General features: G+C 44.3%; 1 protein-coding gene across 3 annotated transcripts in view; it reads left to right on the forward strand.

Moving 5' to 3' along the window:
• B3gntl1 (UDP-GlcNAc:betaGal beta-1,3-N-acetylglucosaminyltransferase like 1) overlaps window positions 1–16375 on the forward strand; it is an 80353-nt gene that overhangs the window by 47726 nt on the left and 16252 nt on the right. For all 3 annotated transcript variants that reach the window (XM_038329039.1, XM_038329038.1, XM_038329040.1), the window contains exon 7: window positions 14764–14859. In XM_038329039.1, the coding sequence (XP_038184967.1) occupies window positions 14764–14859 (96 nt within the window). The remainder of the gene's footprint in view (window positions 1–14763; window positions 14860–16375) is intronic.

The raw sequence follows: 16375 nt of genomic DNA on the forward strand, positions 1-16375 counted from the left end.
GAGATTCTTCAGTGGCATTGATTAAGAGGCCAATTAACAGAATTTGGTTAGATGTTCTTTAATTATTAGAACTGTTAATACAGTGTTCATTTGTAAATGTACACATTTTACTAAATTCATTCTTTAAGTATTTTGTAGTATGATGCTGTTATAAATAGTTTATAGTTTTTAGCTTCTAGCTGTTGCTAGAAGGGCTAGTAGCTGTTTGGATATTCCTAGAATTCTTGATACATTGTATATCATAGACAATCTGAATGCCATAAGATTGTTGTTTATCTTTGTTGTGTTGGATAGAGGCTCCCAGATGTCCAACTGCAGAGTACACTAGCCAGAAAATAAGTTGGGATATCTTGGCAAATAAAAGTTGAAAATGGTAGCTCAAATTTTTGCTCTCTGATAATCTCCAAATACCAGCGTGAGATTCTTTTTCCCTGATGGCCAAATAAGCGAAACACACAGAGCACAGTTTTAGGGGAATGATGTTTGTATGTGAGCTAAGTTTTGGTGATCAAAGGTGTTCAGGGCCTCACAGCTTTTTACTCAAATGCTAAAGCTGAATCCTGGGGGCTGCTGGGAGGTGCTGGACCGGACTGTATGCTGCCACATCCCCCAGGAGAGACGCTAAGTGGAGGCCTTTTAAACTGGTGGAGATTTAACTGCATTGCCTGGTGTTTGGTGTATCTGGTGAATCACCTGAGTGGCTGACTCGAGGGTTGGCCCATGTGATCCCTCTGGTCTGTGTGTCTGAGCCTACAGAGCTTGCTCTCCATATGTCCCACTGAAATATGAGGCTCAGAGCAGCCAAGACCTGAAAAAGGGAGGGGTCGGATGTCTACTGGGCATTTCTCTGCCCAGCTGTGGGGTCTGTGTACTGTGGGATTATGACGGGATAGGGCCATCCAACATAGTTCTGCTGTCAGAGTGTCTTCAGAAACAAACAAAACCTCAACCCTACAATGAGGTTGTAGCTTAGAGCGTCTGCCAGCTGTGTGTAAAGTCATGGATTCTGCCATCAACACCGTCACACAACCTCATGCAACTTAACCCTTGACTAAGACAGAAATGGCAGGTTACAGAACTAAGGGATGAGGGCAGGTTAAAAAAAACTGCCTGGGAAAAGGGAATCTGAACCTAACTAGAGCAAGGTTGCTTGTCTATGGGTTCTGAATGTTGTCCTGGGGCCCTGTGAACCGTGAGGGTTGTCCTAGATACTGTGGAGGATTGTTCCCCTTCCAGAGACGAGATATTTTCTCTTCCTTTCTGCTCTGTTAGGCTCTGGCTCTCTGAGAGATTTGAGTGCCCTAGGTGTGTGGTTCATTTCTGCAGATCCTTGCTGTGTGTGGGCCCTGCTTCTGCCCCGTTGTGTGAGGAGGTAGCACAAAGAAAACATACTGAGGGGACATTTGAATCCTTCCTTAGTTTCCGTGTCTGTACCTGATGGGCCTTTAGAGGGTTCTGTAGTTTGGTACGCGTAACACTGGCCGCAGGCTATGCTGTGTATCTGAGGTTGTGTTGTGACCATAGTTGGGTGATCACCTCAAAGGAAAGTATACATAGCCTCAGACATCTTGTCAACCTGCCCTCACTGGTAGGCTGCCGTGTGGGGCCTCAGCTAGGCGTCTAACCCTGAAAACAGGGGTCTACTCACTCACTGTGACTTCACTACCGGTTGCTCATTCAGGCTACTTATGGCTGTGACAAAGGCATTTCAGGAGTTAGTGAAGATCTTGGAAGTCCTCTGTTGAAGCCATACCCAACTAACTACTAATGGCCTTTACCTTCTTTCCTGCATTTCCCTGGGTGGGAGCAGGGGGAAGGTAGACGAGCCACAGGATTCTTAACCAGCCCTCCTCAAGGGATTCAGGAATCACAAAGTTGAGTGTTACCCACCCCCACATACACCTCCTTTCTCTTGTTTTACCACAGCTTGGTCCACAGGAGGAGCAAGTACTGTTGGCCCATTCCATAGACAGGGAAACTAGGTTTAATCCTTTCTCAGGGATGAGGAGTCTCAAGATCTGTTATCAAGTTCCTTGTGGGCAGAGCTCCATCTTGTCCAGCACCCACAGGTAAAGGAGGCTACAGAGACCTCTGTATCTATTCTGCCTTGACACAAACCCTCAACTGAAGAATTTCCTTGTTCTTATTGACCTGTGGCTGTGTCAGTGAGGCATTTTATTAATTGCTAATTGATGCTGGAGGCCCAAACCCACTGTGGACAGTGCCATCCCTAGATAGGCTTGGGCTATATAAGAAAAGATCTTTACCAGATCAAGCCAATAAGCAGTGTTCCTCCATGGTTTTTGCTTCAAGCCTCTTGCCTTACTTTCCTCAGTGATTCTTAATGACCTAGAAGTATAAGCCAAATTAACTCTTTCCTCCTAAAGTTGCTTTTCGTCAGAATGTTGTTACCACAGCAACAGAAAGAAAACTAGGGTAGCATAAGTGGGGTAGTGGCCCATTGGCAGGTGAGCCCCAAAGATGGGGCTCTGCGAGTTGGTCTACTCCTCCACACCAGCCATTACTAACAGAACCAGGCCACCCTACTCCTGGAGAGCACAGCTGGGCAGAGACGTTCCTCCTGGGAAGGTTTCATGGGCTGTGTTAAGGTGAGCAATTCTGCCTTCAGCATTTTTAACAATTGTTTTTGTTTACTGGACTATAATTTTTTTTATTGGAACATTTTCAGTTCATGAAAACAGTGTACAAGGACAAAACAGAAACACATTATACCATGCTTCCCCCAACTTCTAAAGCAAAAATAGAACCATGAAGAAAGAATAAGATTTCTAGAGACTTCTACTTAAAACAAACAAAATTAAAAACCAGGCAGAAGTTGAAGACCTATCCTCACTCTCCAGCCCAGGCCAGCCTGGAGCTGGAGGTCCTCTTGCCTCTGGGTCCAGGTGCTAGGATTTTAGGCATGTACCACCAAGGTCTTTATACCTGGGTAAGAGACTTCTTCCTGACCTGGTAACTGGGTGATTTTGGCCTTCTAGACTAGGTCCAAAGACTGCTGTGTTCTAGGCTCATAGCCCTCCACTAGAGAGCTCTTGATCCCTGCCTCAAGGACAGTCTCTAGAAACCTCAAGACTGGTAATGGGGCACTGTGCACTGGGGCCAGAAGTACTCAGCATACCACTGGGTCACAGCCTCATAGACCCTCATAGTCTCCAGGTGGAGACTTCAGGGGCTGAAGTGGGAGAAGAAAACACTGGATTTCAGCTTCCTGAACAAGATTCTTTGAATTTTGTGCCAGGAGCCTGTGGAGATGATCAGCCAAGATTGTTACCTCGGATACATCATGTGGGTGTAAAGATACCAGCATATCAAGATCTCAGGTGCACCTTCAGAGTTCCACCAATTTGTGTGAAACAGTGTGCATCTCACACTTCACATGTGGGATGTGTTCTGTAGCATTACCAAACATCGCTTCTACCAGTCACGACTCCAGGTGAACTGCTTTCAGGGTCATCCCCATCCCAGGCCTGGGGATAGCCTCCCTGTTTCTGCGAGTTGTGAGCAACTCTAAGGGCCTCCTAAACGGGCCGCTTCACCTGGCATAATGTCGACAGGGTCATCTGTGTCTCAGTGGCTGTCAGAACCTCGTCCTTTGGGGCTGAGTCAGACCCCATGACGCGCTTGGGCTACATGCCTATCTGTGTTTGCCGTCATCTTCAGGCTGTGGCGAATGTGAGTTTACAGGCATCTGTTCCAGGCCCGCTTTCAGTTCTTGGGTGTGCACCCACAAGAGGAATTGCCAGATCATACGGTAATTCTATTTTCAATTGTTTTGAGGAACTGCTGAGCTGTTTTACCAGCAGTGGGGGTAAGGGAGTCCCTGATTTCTTCAGAGCCTTACCACATACCCCTAGCATCTGATTGCAGAGTCGCGGGACAGGGGGAGGCAGTTGATAGCAAATTCCTGTAGGGGGCAAAGGTGCATCTCATGTTTCTCTGGGGCCAAGCAAAGCTGAACGGCTGTTCATGCCTGTGTTGAGCTCACGGTGCCTTCTGTGGAGAAGTGCCAGATCACATCTTTGTCCATTTTAGTTGAAGCTGTTAGGTTTTTGTTGTTGGTTGGTAGAAGCCTTGTTAACATTTGGATCTGTCGCCCACTCAGAGAGTTGTCTTTTCAGGCCTCTTATTGCATAGTGTGTTTCTGTGTATAATGCACATGTGTATGTTTATGGGTGTGTGTGTACGTGCACACACAGATGTTACAAACTTTCTGATGACCTCTTATACAGATCTGCCTGTGCTAGGGAGTGTAGGGGTCCCTTCTGGGTTATTGTCATCCCTTGTCCGCAGAGCCGGTCCAGACGTTTCAGGACCCTGAGGAAGGTGTCACAACTCTGTCGTACCCTGCAGGGCATCTTTCTTTTCCTCATCACCACAGTGAGATCCTGAAATGCTCAGGCCAGGTATCCTGATGTCAGCCTTGGGAACTGGGAAAAGTGGAGAGCCCTCTGCCCTGAGGATGCCAGCAAGCCTGGCATGTACCTCTCCACCGCCTTCCCTGTGTCCCTGAGGTAGCAGAGGTGGAAGAGAAGGTATGGAATGACCCAGATGCCTGGTGCCCATCTCTCACTCACCAGCAGAGGTGACTTGTTTTATGCTCTGGATTTATAGCATCCCCCAAACTGCCAAAGGATGCTTTTCTCTGGACTTGTTGTGCTGAGTCATAGGCTTAACAATGTCTTCAGGGGAAACCATGACCCCTAAGTCAGTGATCAATGGGCCAAGGCCTCTGGTCCTCTCAGGCTTTAGCTTTTTGCTAATGTGGACGTGTAGGGGAATAATCAGACAAGGTTATTTTATATCTTGTTATGTAAAGGGACATATGTGCACTCAGAAATCAATCACCTGCTGCCCTCTTGCATCCCTGCTTAGGGATCCAGCTCACTGACCACTAAACATTACATTTCCCATCTTTTTAAAATATTTATTTGTTTATTATATATGCAATATTCGGTCTCTGTGTGTCTGCAGACCAGAAGAGGGCAGCAGACCTCATTACAGATGGTTGTGAGCCACCATGTGATTGCCGGGAATTGAATTCATGACCTTTGGAAGAACAGGCAATGCTCTTAACCTCTGAGCCATCTCTCCAGCCCTACATTTCCCATCTTGACACGTGAAAACATAGGACTAGTCCAAGTAAATGGCAGTTTAGATGTTGATTTAAAAAAAATACTAGAAAGTTTCTACAGCATTGGTAGCCTTGCAAGTGCCATCTTGCTGGAATCCAAATTTTAAAAATCCCAGAAACAAGTTCTTAGGTTAGAACCTACCTGAAGGATCAGAGTCACCAGAGCTGCCCACTTTCTCAGGATCGATAAATCTCCAGAACCCTGTTGATTGCTCTCATCCTGTATCAGCAAGTCCACCATTAGCCAGGCATTCATACATGTGTCCACATGTGGTCTATACCTGTTCATGTGTGTCTGTGTGTGCGTATGTGTCTTTGGAAGTATGTGTGGTGCATGTATACATTTCTGTGGCCAGGAATGTGTGTGTTCATAGCCTTACAGATTGATGTACTATGCTAAACTTCACTTAGCCTGGACCAAGTTTAGCATCCCTTCAAGATAAGAGCCACAAAGAAACTAGGAATAGAAGGAACATAGCTCGGTGTGTGAAAGGCTGTGTGTCAGACCTGCGCCTAGAGATCACATTAAACTGAGTGAGGAAAGCCAAAAGCATGTCTTCTAAAATCAACAGTGAAATGAAGGTGTCCACTCTTTCACAGTGTGGGACTTGAAGGTCTAATCTTGAGCAATAAGCAAAAGGAAGAAAAGGGACGCAAATAAGAAAGGAAGAAGTCAAGTTATTCTTGTTTGCAACCAATATTATTCTATACTTAAAAGGCACGCCCCCAAAAGACTCCACCAAAACACTTGCACATCTGTTAAACACTTTCACCAAAGAATCAGGAGATAAAACCAACTACAAAAGTCAGTAACTTTATATGCCAATAAGGAACTTAACTAAGAAATTTTCACAGTAACATAAAAATACCTAATAACTCTAGCTAGAAAGATGAAGGACCTCTACAATGAGAACTTTTTTTTTTTTTTTTTTTTTTGGTTTTTCGAGACAGGGTTTCCCTGTAGTTTCTAGAGCCTGTCCTGGAACTAGCTCTTGTAGACCAGGCTGGCCTCGAACTCATAGAGATCCACCTGCCTCTGCCTCCCGAGTGCTGGGATTAAAGGCGTGCGCCACCACCGCCCGGCACGATGAGAACTTTTAAAACTGGGAGTGGAATTAAAGACAACTTGAAGATAAAAAGACCTTCCATGCTCATGGATTGGGAAAACTGATATTGTGAGCATGTCTATATCACCAAAGCAATTTACAGATTAATCCCTATATCAACTCCAATAATGCCAGGCAGTGGTGGTGCACACTTTAATCCCAGCACTCAGGAGGCAGAGGCAGGAGGATATCTATAAGTTCAAGGCCAGCTTGGCTATAGAGCTAGTTCCAGAACAGGCAAAACTACACAGAAGAAACCCTGTCTCACAAGAACAAAAAAATCAGATAACAAAAAAATTAACATGGAAGCATGAAGGACTCTCAAGAGCCAAAACAATCTTAAGCAGAAAACAGTAGTATAATTATAATACCTGATTTTAAATTATACTACCATGCCATAATAAAACTGGGAGACTGGTGGTACAAAATCTGGCATACAGACCAATGGAGTGGAAAAGTCATAAATCAGACTTCTTTGGACCACCAGCTCCTGAATAATGACACAAATACATTTTATTCATTATGAAAGCTTGTCCTTAACTTAGGCTTGTTCCCAATTGGCTTTTCTAACTTAAATTAACTCATTTATATTAATATGCATTCTGCCAGATGGCTTGTTAACCTCTCAAAGTGTTGCTACTGAATCTCTCCCAGAGTGCCTATCTACGCTTGGAAGTCCACCTATCCTTTCTTGCCTAGCTATTGGATGTATAGCTTTTTATTAGACCAATCAGAGATCAAAGACCTAGGCATAAAACCAGCTACACTGAACCTCATAGAAGAGAAAGTGGGAAGTACACTTGATCACATTGACGCAGGAGACCACTTCCTAAATATAACCCCAGTAGCACAGACACTGAGAGAAACAGTTAATAGATGGGACATCCTGAAACTGAGAATCTTCTGTAAAGCAAAGGACATGGCCAACAAGACAAAATGGCAGCCTACAGAATGCAAAAGATCTTCACCAACCCCACATCGGACAGAGGGCTGATCTCCAAAATATACAAAACTCAAGAAATTGGTCATCAAAAGAACAAATAATCCAATAAAAAAATGGGTACAGACCTAAACAGAGAACTCTCAACAGAGGAATCTAAAATGGCTGAAAGACACGTAAGGAAATGTTCAACATCCTTAGTCATCAGAGAAATGCAAATCAAAACAACTCTGAGATTCCATCTTACACCTGTAAGAATGGCCAAGATCAAAAACACTGATGACAATTTATGCTGGAGAGGTTGTGGGGAAAAGGGAACACTCCTCCATTGCTGGTGGAAGTGCAAGCTGGTACAGCTCCTTTGGATGTCAGTGTGACAATTTCTCAGGAAATTAGGAAACAACCTTCCTCAAGACCAAAAAGGAGTAATACTCCTTTTTGGGTATATGTCCAAAGGATGCTCAATTGTACTACAAGGACATGTGCTCAACTATGTTCATAGAAGCATTGTTTGTCATAGCCAGAACCTGGAAACAACCTAAATACCTTTGACCGAAGAATGGATAAGGAAAATATGGTACATTTACACAATGGAGTACTATTCAGCGGGAAAAAAAATGACATCTTGAAATTTGCAAGCAAATGGATGGATCTAGAAAACACTGAGTGAGGTAACCCAGACCCAGAAAGACAAATATATGTGCACTCACTCATACATGGCTTTTAGACATAAAGCAAAGAAAACCAGCCTACAAATCACAATCCCAGAGAACCTAGACAACAAAGAGATCATACATAGATCTAATCTGCATGGGAAGTAGAAAAAGATCTCCTGAGTAAATTGGGAGCATGGGGTTTATGGGAGAGGGTGGAAGGTGGGGGTGGAATATATAGCTCAATAAAAACAAAAGAACAGAGCTCAGCAAAGGGGATAATAAACTGGGCTCGTATTCTTATTTCCCAGTCCCCTGGCTGCCACTTGCCAGTTGTGTGTCCTTGTGTAAAGACAAAAGAATGGCAAATCCCTCTTTATAGAGCTCTGAGAGTAAGATAACAATCCGAAGGTACCTTAGGCAGGTGAGGAAGGACAGACACATCTTTACAGGTGATCCAATATCTGCATCATAAACCCATGCTGTAAGGATCGGCATGTCTCAGGACACTCAGACCAAGTTCTCAGCACAGAGGTGATTTATTTGCCCCAGATGGAATAAGAAAGAAAGGGGATAGAGGATGAGGAGAAAGGGAAGGGAGCAAGTGGAAGGGAGCAGGGATATTTGTCCCAGAGCGGGACAAAGGACTGCCTCTGGATAGAGGAGAGATATGTGACCCATAGGAAAATGGCAGTTTATAAAACTTAAAAGGGGAAAAACCCTGTGTTAGGATGAGGTGTTTAATTTTAATTGGGCTTTTTCGGTGGGCCAAAGGAGGCTTTTGATTGCTGGACTTCAATACTTTAATAGCTGGACTGTGGTAGTCAGCCCCAGGAGGAGGAAGTGGCAAAATAAGGAAATAGGCCTTGGGGGCTAGCTTCAGAAATGTAATCTAATGGTTTTTAGCAAGGCAGAGTAGATGGGGCAGAAGGGCTGGCTAGAGTCCTTCCACATGCAATTAAAGCCACCTAAAGATTTTATTTATTTTTAATTCCTGTATATGGGTGTTTTGCCGGTGCCAGTGGAGGCCACAGTGTTGTGCCTGCACCTCTGGGATTTACAGATGTTTGTTAGCCATGTGGGTACTTGGAACTGAACCCAGATCCTCTGGAAGAGCAGCAAGTTCCCTTAACCACTGACTCATCTCTCCAGATGTGCCAAAAATCACACTGAAGAGAAAAATCGTGCCTTCAGCAACTGCTGCTGGGAAGACTGGCACGCACTCTATCCACTGAACTACATCTCCAGCTTGAAAGTATTTTCTTCGTTTTGTTTTTGGAGCACCTTTTGCTAGTACCTAGGATCCAGTTGAATTTTGCTTTGCAGACTTCATTTATTGACAAAGATTGTGTATGTGTGTTTTCCTTTTTTTTAAAAAAACTTAATCATGTGATCTTCAAATACGGAGTTCCTTTCCAAAGCAGGCTTTATTTATTTATTGTCCACTTGCAGTGGCTAGAATTTCACTCACAGCATTGAACAGGGATAATGAGAGCAGACACTTCTGACCTCAGGGGCAACCTTCCAGCATCTCACCATGTCATGCATGGCATCCACTGTGGATTTGGTTCTGTTTTTAAGCACTCCATAACAAGTTAAGGAAATACATTCAACTCCTGATTTAAGTAGGCAGAAATAGCAGTATCCCTTTTATGTACTTTTGAGATAAGGTCTTGCTGGTGGAGCTCTGGCTAGCCTGGAACTCACTATATAGACCAGGCTAGCCTCAAACACATGGAGATCTGCCTCTGCCTCCTGGATGCTAAGATTAAAGCCAGGTGCCATGCGTGGCGAGTATCCCCATTTTAGATGTAAAAGCCAGTCTCAGAGGTTAAGCCTCTTTCCCCTGAGTCACAGACCTTGTCAGCCACTCGAGAGAGTAGCACTTGAGGCTGTAAACTGGAATCATTAGCAAGGCCTGTTGGGACAACCTCTGATTCTGCCCCTTTGGACATCAAAATCCAGTCTAAGGTTCTAGCTGCAGGAATCAGGAGACAATGATGGGGTTGGGGGCAGATGACTTGATACCGGTGCTGAGAGTCTGGGCCTCGTGCCATGGAGAGGTGAGGGGACAGGATGGATAAGCATTTCCTCTGATGTGGCGGTGGGGAGGCTCAACTTTGGAGAGTTCTAGCAGTGAACTGAACTTGCTGGCTAGGTTCAACTTGACCTCTATAGATATCGACTATAAGCTGGGCCTGATAGCACAGGCCTATAATCCCAGTCATACTGGAGGCTGAGACTGAAGCTGGAAAGTTAAAGACCAGCTTATTGTAGAATATTATTTTAAGATGTGTTAACATTTGTTTATGCTGTGTGGAACATTTGTTTTAATGGTGCAAAGATGCGTTGCATTCTTTTATGTTGCATTTATCTCTGTGTTACTTTGCCTGTTTAAAACACCTGATGGTCTAATAAGGAGCTGAACAGCCAATAGCAAGGCAGGAGAAAGGATAGGTGGGGCTGGCAGGTAGAGAGAATAAATAGAAGAAATCTGGAAGAAGAGCAAGAGAGATCAAGGAGCGAGAAAAGAAGGAGCCAACCACGGGGTAAGAGGGGTAATAAGATTACAGAAGTAAGAAAAAAGCCTAGAGGCAAAAAGTAAATGGGATAATTTAAGAAAAGCTGGCTTAGCAGCAAGCTAAGGCCAGGTATTTATAAGAAAGAATAAGTCTCCATGTATGTATTTATTTTAGAGCTGGGTGCAGTAAAACAACACCACCAGCCAGGGTGACTCAGTGCCTCAAAGTAAAAAGCAGAGAGGACTGGGAATGTAACTCTTGGTCGGATGTTTGTGTGAAGTTCTGGAATCAATGGAACAAAACAAAAAGAAAAAAAGACCTCTAAACAACCCCCCCAAATAAATAAATCATATAGATAACTCTGTATTGAATAGCATCTACAGCCCATCGTCCCTGTGGGGCTAGTGCTTGATCAGTGGTTCCTGGATACCACAAGATGCCCCGGATCTTATTCTAAAGGATCCTTGAGGCTCAGAAAGAGATGAGAAGGTCCCAGACTCCAAACCCCACTAAGCCTCTGTGTGAAGACATAGAAATAGGAACTAGAAAGCTTAAACACATTCACTCTTGCAGAGGAACCAGGTTGTTCCCAGCACCCACAGGGTACCTCACAAGCATCTGTATCTCCAGTCCCTCTCTATCAATGCCCTCTTCTGACCCCTGAGGGTACCAGGCACAAACATGGTGGACGGCGTACATACATGCAGGCAAAATACTGATACACATAAAATAAGTCTTTAAAAGATACGGAGCTGGGTGTGGTGGCACATGCCTTTAATCCCAGCACATGGAAGGCAGAGAGAGGTCGATCTTTGTAAATTTGAAGCCAGCCTGGTCTACATAGTGAGTTCTAGGACAGCCAGAGCTGGTATAGGGTGGTCGGGTTGTGGAAGGCTTTATATGGACTCAGGGGTATAAATTATGTGTATATCTATATGTATATATATATATATATATAAAAGGGGGAGGGAGGGATTAACTGGTGATCTGAAGGAATAATTGATTTTTGTGAGTTATTGTTTTTTTAAAAAAAAACTATATGAATGTTGATTCTTGTATATTGATATATTGAACATTGTATGAGAGTATGATACTACCTCTGTTTGAAACAATTGTTATATTGACATTGCTTACTATATTGCAATGTACATCTCTACCTCTGATACTATTTATGTAATGACATTGTTTACTATATTGCAATGTACATCTCTACCTCTGATATTATTTATGTAATGACATTGTTTACCATATTGCACTGTACATTTCTACCTCAGATATTATTTATGTAAGGACCCTGTTTACATTTGGAAATCATTGTCTTCATTTATTGCACAGTTGTCTATTCTATTCATCATACAGTTACGTAAGTGTTGAGAATTATATGTTGGTCATATTTATATTTAGGACAATCAGGTTTTTTAGACACATAGAGGTTGTATTTAGTATAGATAGCATAATCTTCAACCTCTTTGAAGAGCTGTAGAACATGGCCTTTAATCTAACCTAGAGTTTTGTATTTATGAGACACAATTTCTCCTGGCAACAATGCTCTACTCCCGAGAGAACGTTGAGCACCAAAGACACTCCACTGGGAGTTTGTCTTCTACTTGGCAGAACTGGCCTTGGGGCAAAGAAAAGCCCATACCTCCATTACTGACTAAACTACGAAATATCCATAAGTGGATAAAACAGAATTGTCTTATCTTGCCAAGACAGGATAGGATAGTTCTACTAAAGGTTCCTTGCCATTGTATAATGGTATGTCAGGTTTTTTCAGGCCTCAGCCAAAGTTGGTTGCCTCAACATTGCTTTCAAGACTTCGTGTGGTTGCCCAGGTAGTCAATTGTCTCTGTCTTGTGTTGCACATTTTGGAAGTTTCTCGTTTGTGCTTCCTGGTTGCTTTGGTAATTTTACTCTCCTTCTCAGATCTTTGATGGGGTTGAAGATTAGATAATGGTAGCTACCTTCTAGATTATTTAGACTTCCCAAAGTAGAGTGATTAGAAAAATTTTTCGTTATATACTTCTCGCCTGATATTGTTTACTTCTTGTAATTTCATATGATCTGTTCCCATTGTATATAGTTGTATTTGGTTTCTGAATCTGTCTTATTTAGACAAAAGGGGGAGATGTTGGGGCAGCTGGCCCAATCCCTGCGTTCAGGGGCGTGGCTGCTCCAGCGGGGTAGCATTCCCCTTAAATAGGATCGGGGCGCCGGAAGGAGCCCCGTTTTTGATTCTTCCCTGCGTACCTTCTGCTCCACTGGACCCTTGGATCTGTAAGTTCCCTTATTCTCCCCTTGTATTAAAACTAATTGGTTATAAAAGGACTATCGTGGTTATTTCGTAACCCCTCTGACCGCTGGCAGCCGGCACACCCTGTCTCAAAAAAAAAAAAAAAAAAAAAGCCAGGGAGCTGAGCCACCATAGCCTGGAACCTAGCCACATAGCTGACCTTCACCATTGAAATGGACTCTACAGCTGTAGAGATTTGTTGAGTGGTGGTGATGAGGTGGCCATCATGCCAAAGACACGCCTAGACACTCACCACTGGAGAGTCCTGCTACTGACTGGGATGGCAGAGAAAGGAGACCATTAATCAGGGCAGACTCTTGAAGCAGGTGACGCAGGAGTTAGGGCTGTGTATCTTCCTTACGAGGATTGTGGCCTTTTTTCCCTATCAAGGGCATACCTGGCTTAGACATGCTTCAGTCCCTCACCATTGTCTTTGAGAACTATTTATTATTTGTTTTTTAATTGATTACTTTATAATTTTTTTGAGCTAGAGTCTCATGTAGCCAAGGCTTGCCTTGAACTTCTGATCTTCCTGCTGTGGTCTCCTGAGTGTTGAGGTAACAGGTGTGGTTTTAAGATTGTTTAAACATTGATCGATTCTCTATATGAGCATGCTTCCTCTATTACTCGTATGTGGAGGTCAAAGGACAGCTTTAGAGAGACTGTTTTCTCCCACCATGTCAGTTCCCAGAGATTGGACCCAAGCCGTCAAGCTTGGTGGAAAGGACCTTTATTCATTAAACCTAATTTTAAAAAATTCTTTTTGTTGTTTATTCATTGATAATGTATGTATACATTGACATGCCATGATACCTCGCCAGTGCTTAGGTTATAGGTGTGTGTTACCACATCCAACAAGATTTGGCTGCTCTTTTACCATTCTGATATAGACATTTGTCCTGGGTTCAGATGAGACTGGGCCCAGACCATTTGTAGTCAAGGTAATGCAAGCATATTGAAATCTTCCTCCCAGAAGATGCTCTCTGGGCATTCTCTGCACTCAGGAAGCTCCAGCCAGTGCTGAGAGGCCAATCATAGATGATTGCGTGTCAGTATGATGACAGTAAGCTCTAGGGAAGGCATCCCGGGGAAGAGCCTTTTAACTAACGACATGTTGGTCAGGATGCATAGGAACTGGCTACTAAGAAGGCAGTGGGGCAGTGTATGGAAAAGGATAGGTATGTTTCACGTACATGACAAACCCTAAAGTCCTAAGCAGTGGAGGCACCAACCTTAACTGAGTTCTGAGGAGCACCAGACTTGGTGCCAGGGTTTTGTGCACATTATATCAGCCTGTGCTCTCAACAGCCCAGGGCTTTTCTTGGCAGAGCTCTGAGCTTTACCAAATGCTACAGCATCTATCTAGGCTCTCATCCTCAGTCTGTTTTTGGTGCGTTTGTCCTGAGGTAAATACCACCTACTCGTGAGTATAGTCCTATTCTGGGACAGCTAAACTCTGTTCACGAGCATTTTTTGTTGGCTCTGTTCATAAGGATCACTTATGTGTGCTGCTTCGATCCGGTGATCCTGGCTACATAAAGTGACTTAGAAGGACTCTTCATAACTGTTTTTGGAAGAGATTGTGAAGAGGGTGCTGGTTCTTTAAGCATTTGGCAGCATTCACCAGAGACCCACCTGGCCATGGCTTTTTTTTGTGGGACGGCTCAAGTCTCAAGTTATTAGAAATTACTCGGGTTTTGTGTCTTGAGTCAGTTCTGATATTTGTGTCATTCCAGGAAGCCATGTTGAGCTTCATTATCTAGTCGTGGTTGGTATCCTTTCATGCTCCTTCAGATGTCTCTTCTTGCAGTTAGAAGCAGTGTGTTTACTGTCGGTCCCCACACACAGCTTCACCTCCTGCATAAGCAAAGGGTTCCCCAATATGCTTAGCAGTGAGCATCAGCTGCAGAGTGGGGACCTGGGAGTAGCCTGGGTTAATTTCCTCCTGACTGCCTTGTGACTCCTGTTCCCACAAAGAAGGGGCAAAAATTCTTTTGTCACTTTCTTAGTGACACATGAGAAACAGACAGTAGGTGGTTCCTGACAAGCTGGCCATTCCTATCAATGACATTGGTGCTGATTTCTCTTTCCTCTCAGGTGTTCACCTCCCATGGCCCCACAGTGATCATGCCTACGTGGTTCTGCTCTCGGGCCTGGTTTTCCCACGTGGGCCTGTTTGATGAAGGGGGACAGGTAAGTGCCATCCAGCAGAACTTGGGCTCTTTCTGGGTTCCCCTAGGTGTGTGTGGGGGTGCCTGCAGGGCTCTGAGAAGGCCAAGGTTTTCAGGAAATCACTTCAGACTTTCCTGTAGCACGAACAATAAGAACCCAGAGACAGAACTTGGGATTCACAGCCTGAAGGTCAGGAAAGCAAAACAGTCCCTGACTTACCTCTCTCAGTCCAAAATGACGATCCTGCCTCCAGGAATCTCAGAATGAGACTGTGTCTGTGAGCTGTCTCCTTCCGTTTTATATTCCTTTCTCGGGCTGGGATTAAAGGCGTGTGCCACCTGGTTTCTGTGGCAAACTAGTGTGGCTACTGGGATTAAAATGTGTGTCAGCATTGCCTGACCTCTAGTGGCTTTAGCTTTGCCTCTGGTCTTCAGGCAAGATTTATTTATCAAAATACAAGTATACCACTACACTTTCCAGCACCCCTGTGGTACTCATCACTGTGCTAACTGCAGTGGGTTTCGGTGAACATGCTCGGAGCCACACCTCCTCTGGTGCATCTTTGGCTGTGGGCTCACGGTACCTCAGCTTGCATTAATGGCTGTTGGTGGGAAACTGTAGGTGGTAAGGAAGGTATTAGCTACGGTGTCTGTCTCTGGGTCTGTTGAGTCCTCAGGGCTGGCTTGTATCCTGCAGGGAGCTGGCTAACAGGCCATATGGCTTTGCTGTCCTCCAGCCCCTGTCTAGCAGTAGTGAACATTCTCACCCCCAAGCAGCATCTTTGCTGGTGAGCCTGACCCCAGTCTGAGCTAAGCTCTTCCTCAGATCTGTTTTGTGTTATTTACTCTCCGTTTTGAAACCAGTTTGAGTAGGTCTTGATTTTTCCATCCAAAACGTTCCCACCGCCACACCTTCCTGTTTGTTAAGGCTGTATGATACAGCTCAGAGACCTGTCTCAAGTTTTGTTTCTGAGCACACTGGCGTTATATGGTGGGGGAGGAAGTGAATTTTCATCATGACAGTGTTTGTTCTGCTTGAGACAAGTGTACTTTTCACCTCTTTTTCTTTGCTTATTTCCTGGTTCCTGGCTCAACATCGCCCCCTCCTGACCATGATGTTAAAATACAACCTTGTATCAGGCTGCACTCAGGTGATAGCCTTGCCTTCTGACGCAGGTTGCTCCCCTTCCAGCATCTCATTGAGGGCCTCCTGGGAAACCAGCTAACCATCCTCTTTTTTTTGCCACGTTGATGAGATTTCCGTTTTCCAGGGCCATGCAGCTCTGTGCTCACTGATTGTTGATCGTTTGCCCCAAGACCTTTTCTGCCCCACAGAGCAGAATTTAAGGCAGGACTAGGCTTCAGAGCCACACACAGCCCACCCTCTGCTTCATCCTCATGTCTTTCCTAGAGTTCATTCCTCACCTGCTGAGGAAACAAGTTACTAATCTCTTTTCTTTCATGTGACCTGCACCAACCTATGTCACCCTTGAGTGTCAACAGCGGATTCTTTTATTGGGGCAAAGCCTGGCTGTGGT

This window comes from Arvicola amphibius, chromosome 4, assembly GCF_903992535.2.
Source record: "Arvicola amphibius chromosome 4, mArvAmp1.2, whole genome shotgun sequence".
Lineage (NCBI taxonomy): Eukaryota > Metazoa > Chordata > Mammalia > Rodentia > Cricetidae > Arvicola > Arvicola amphibius.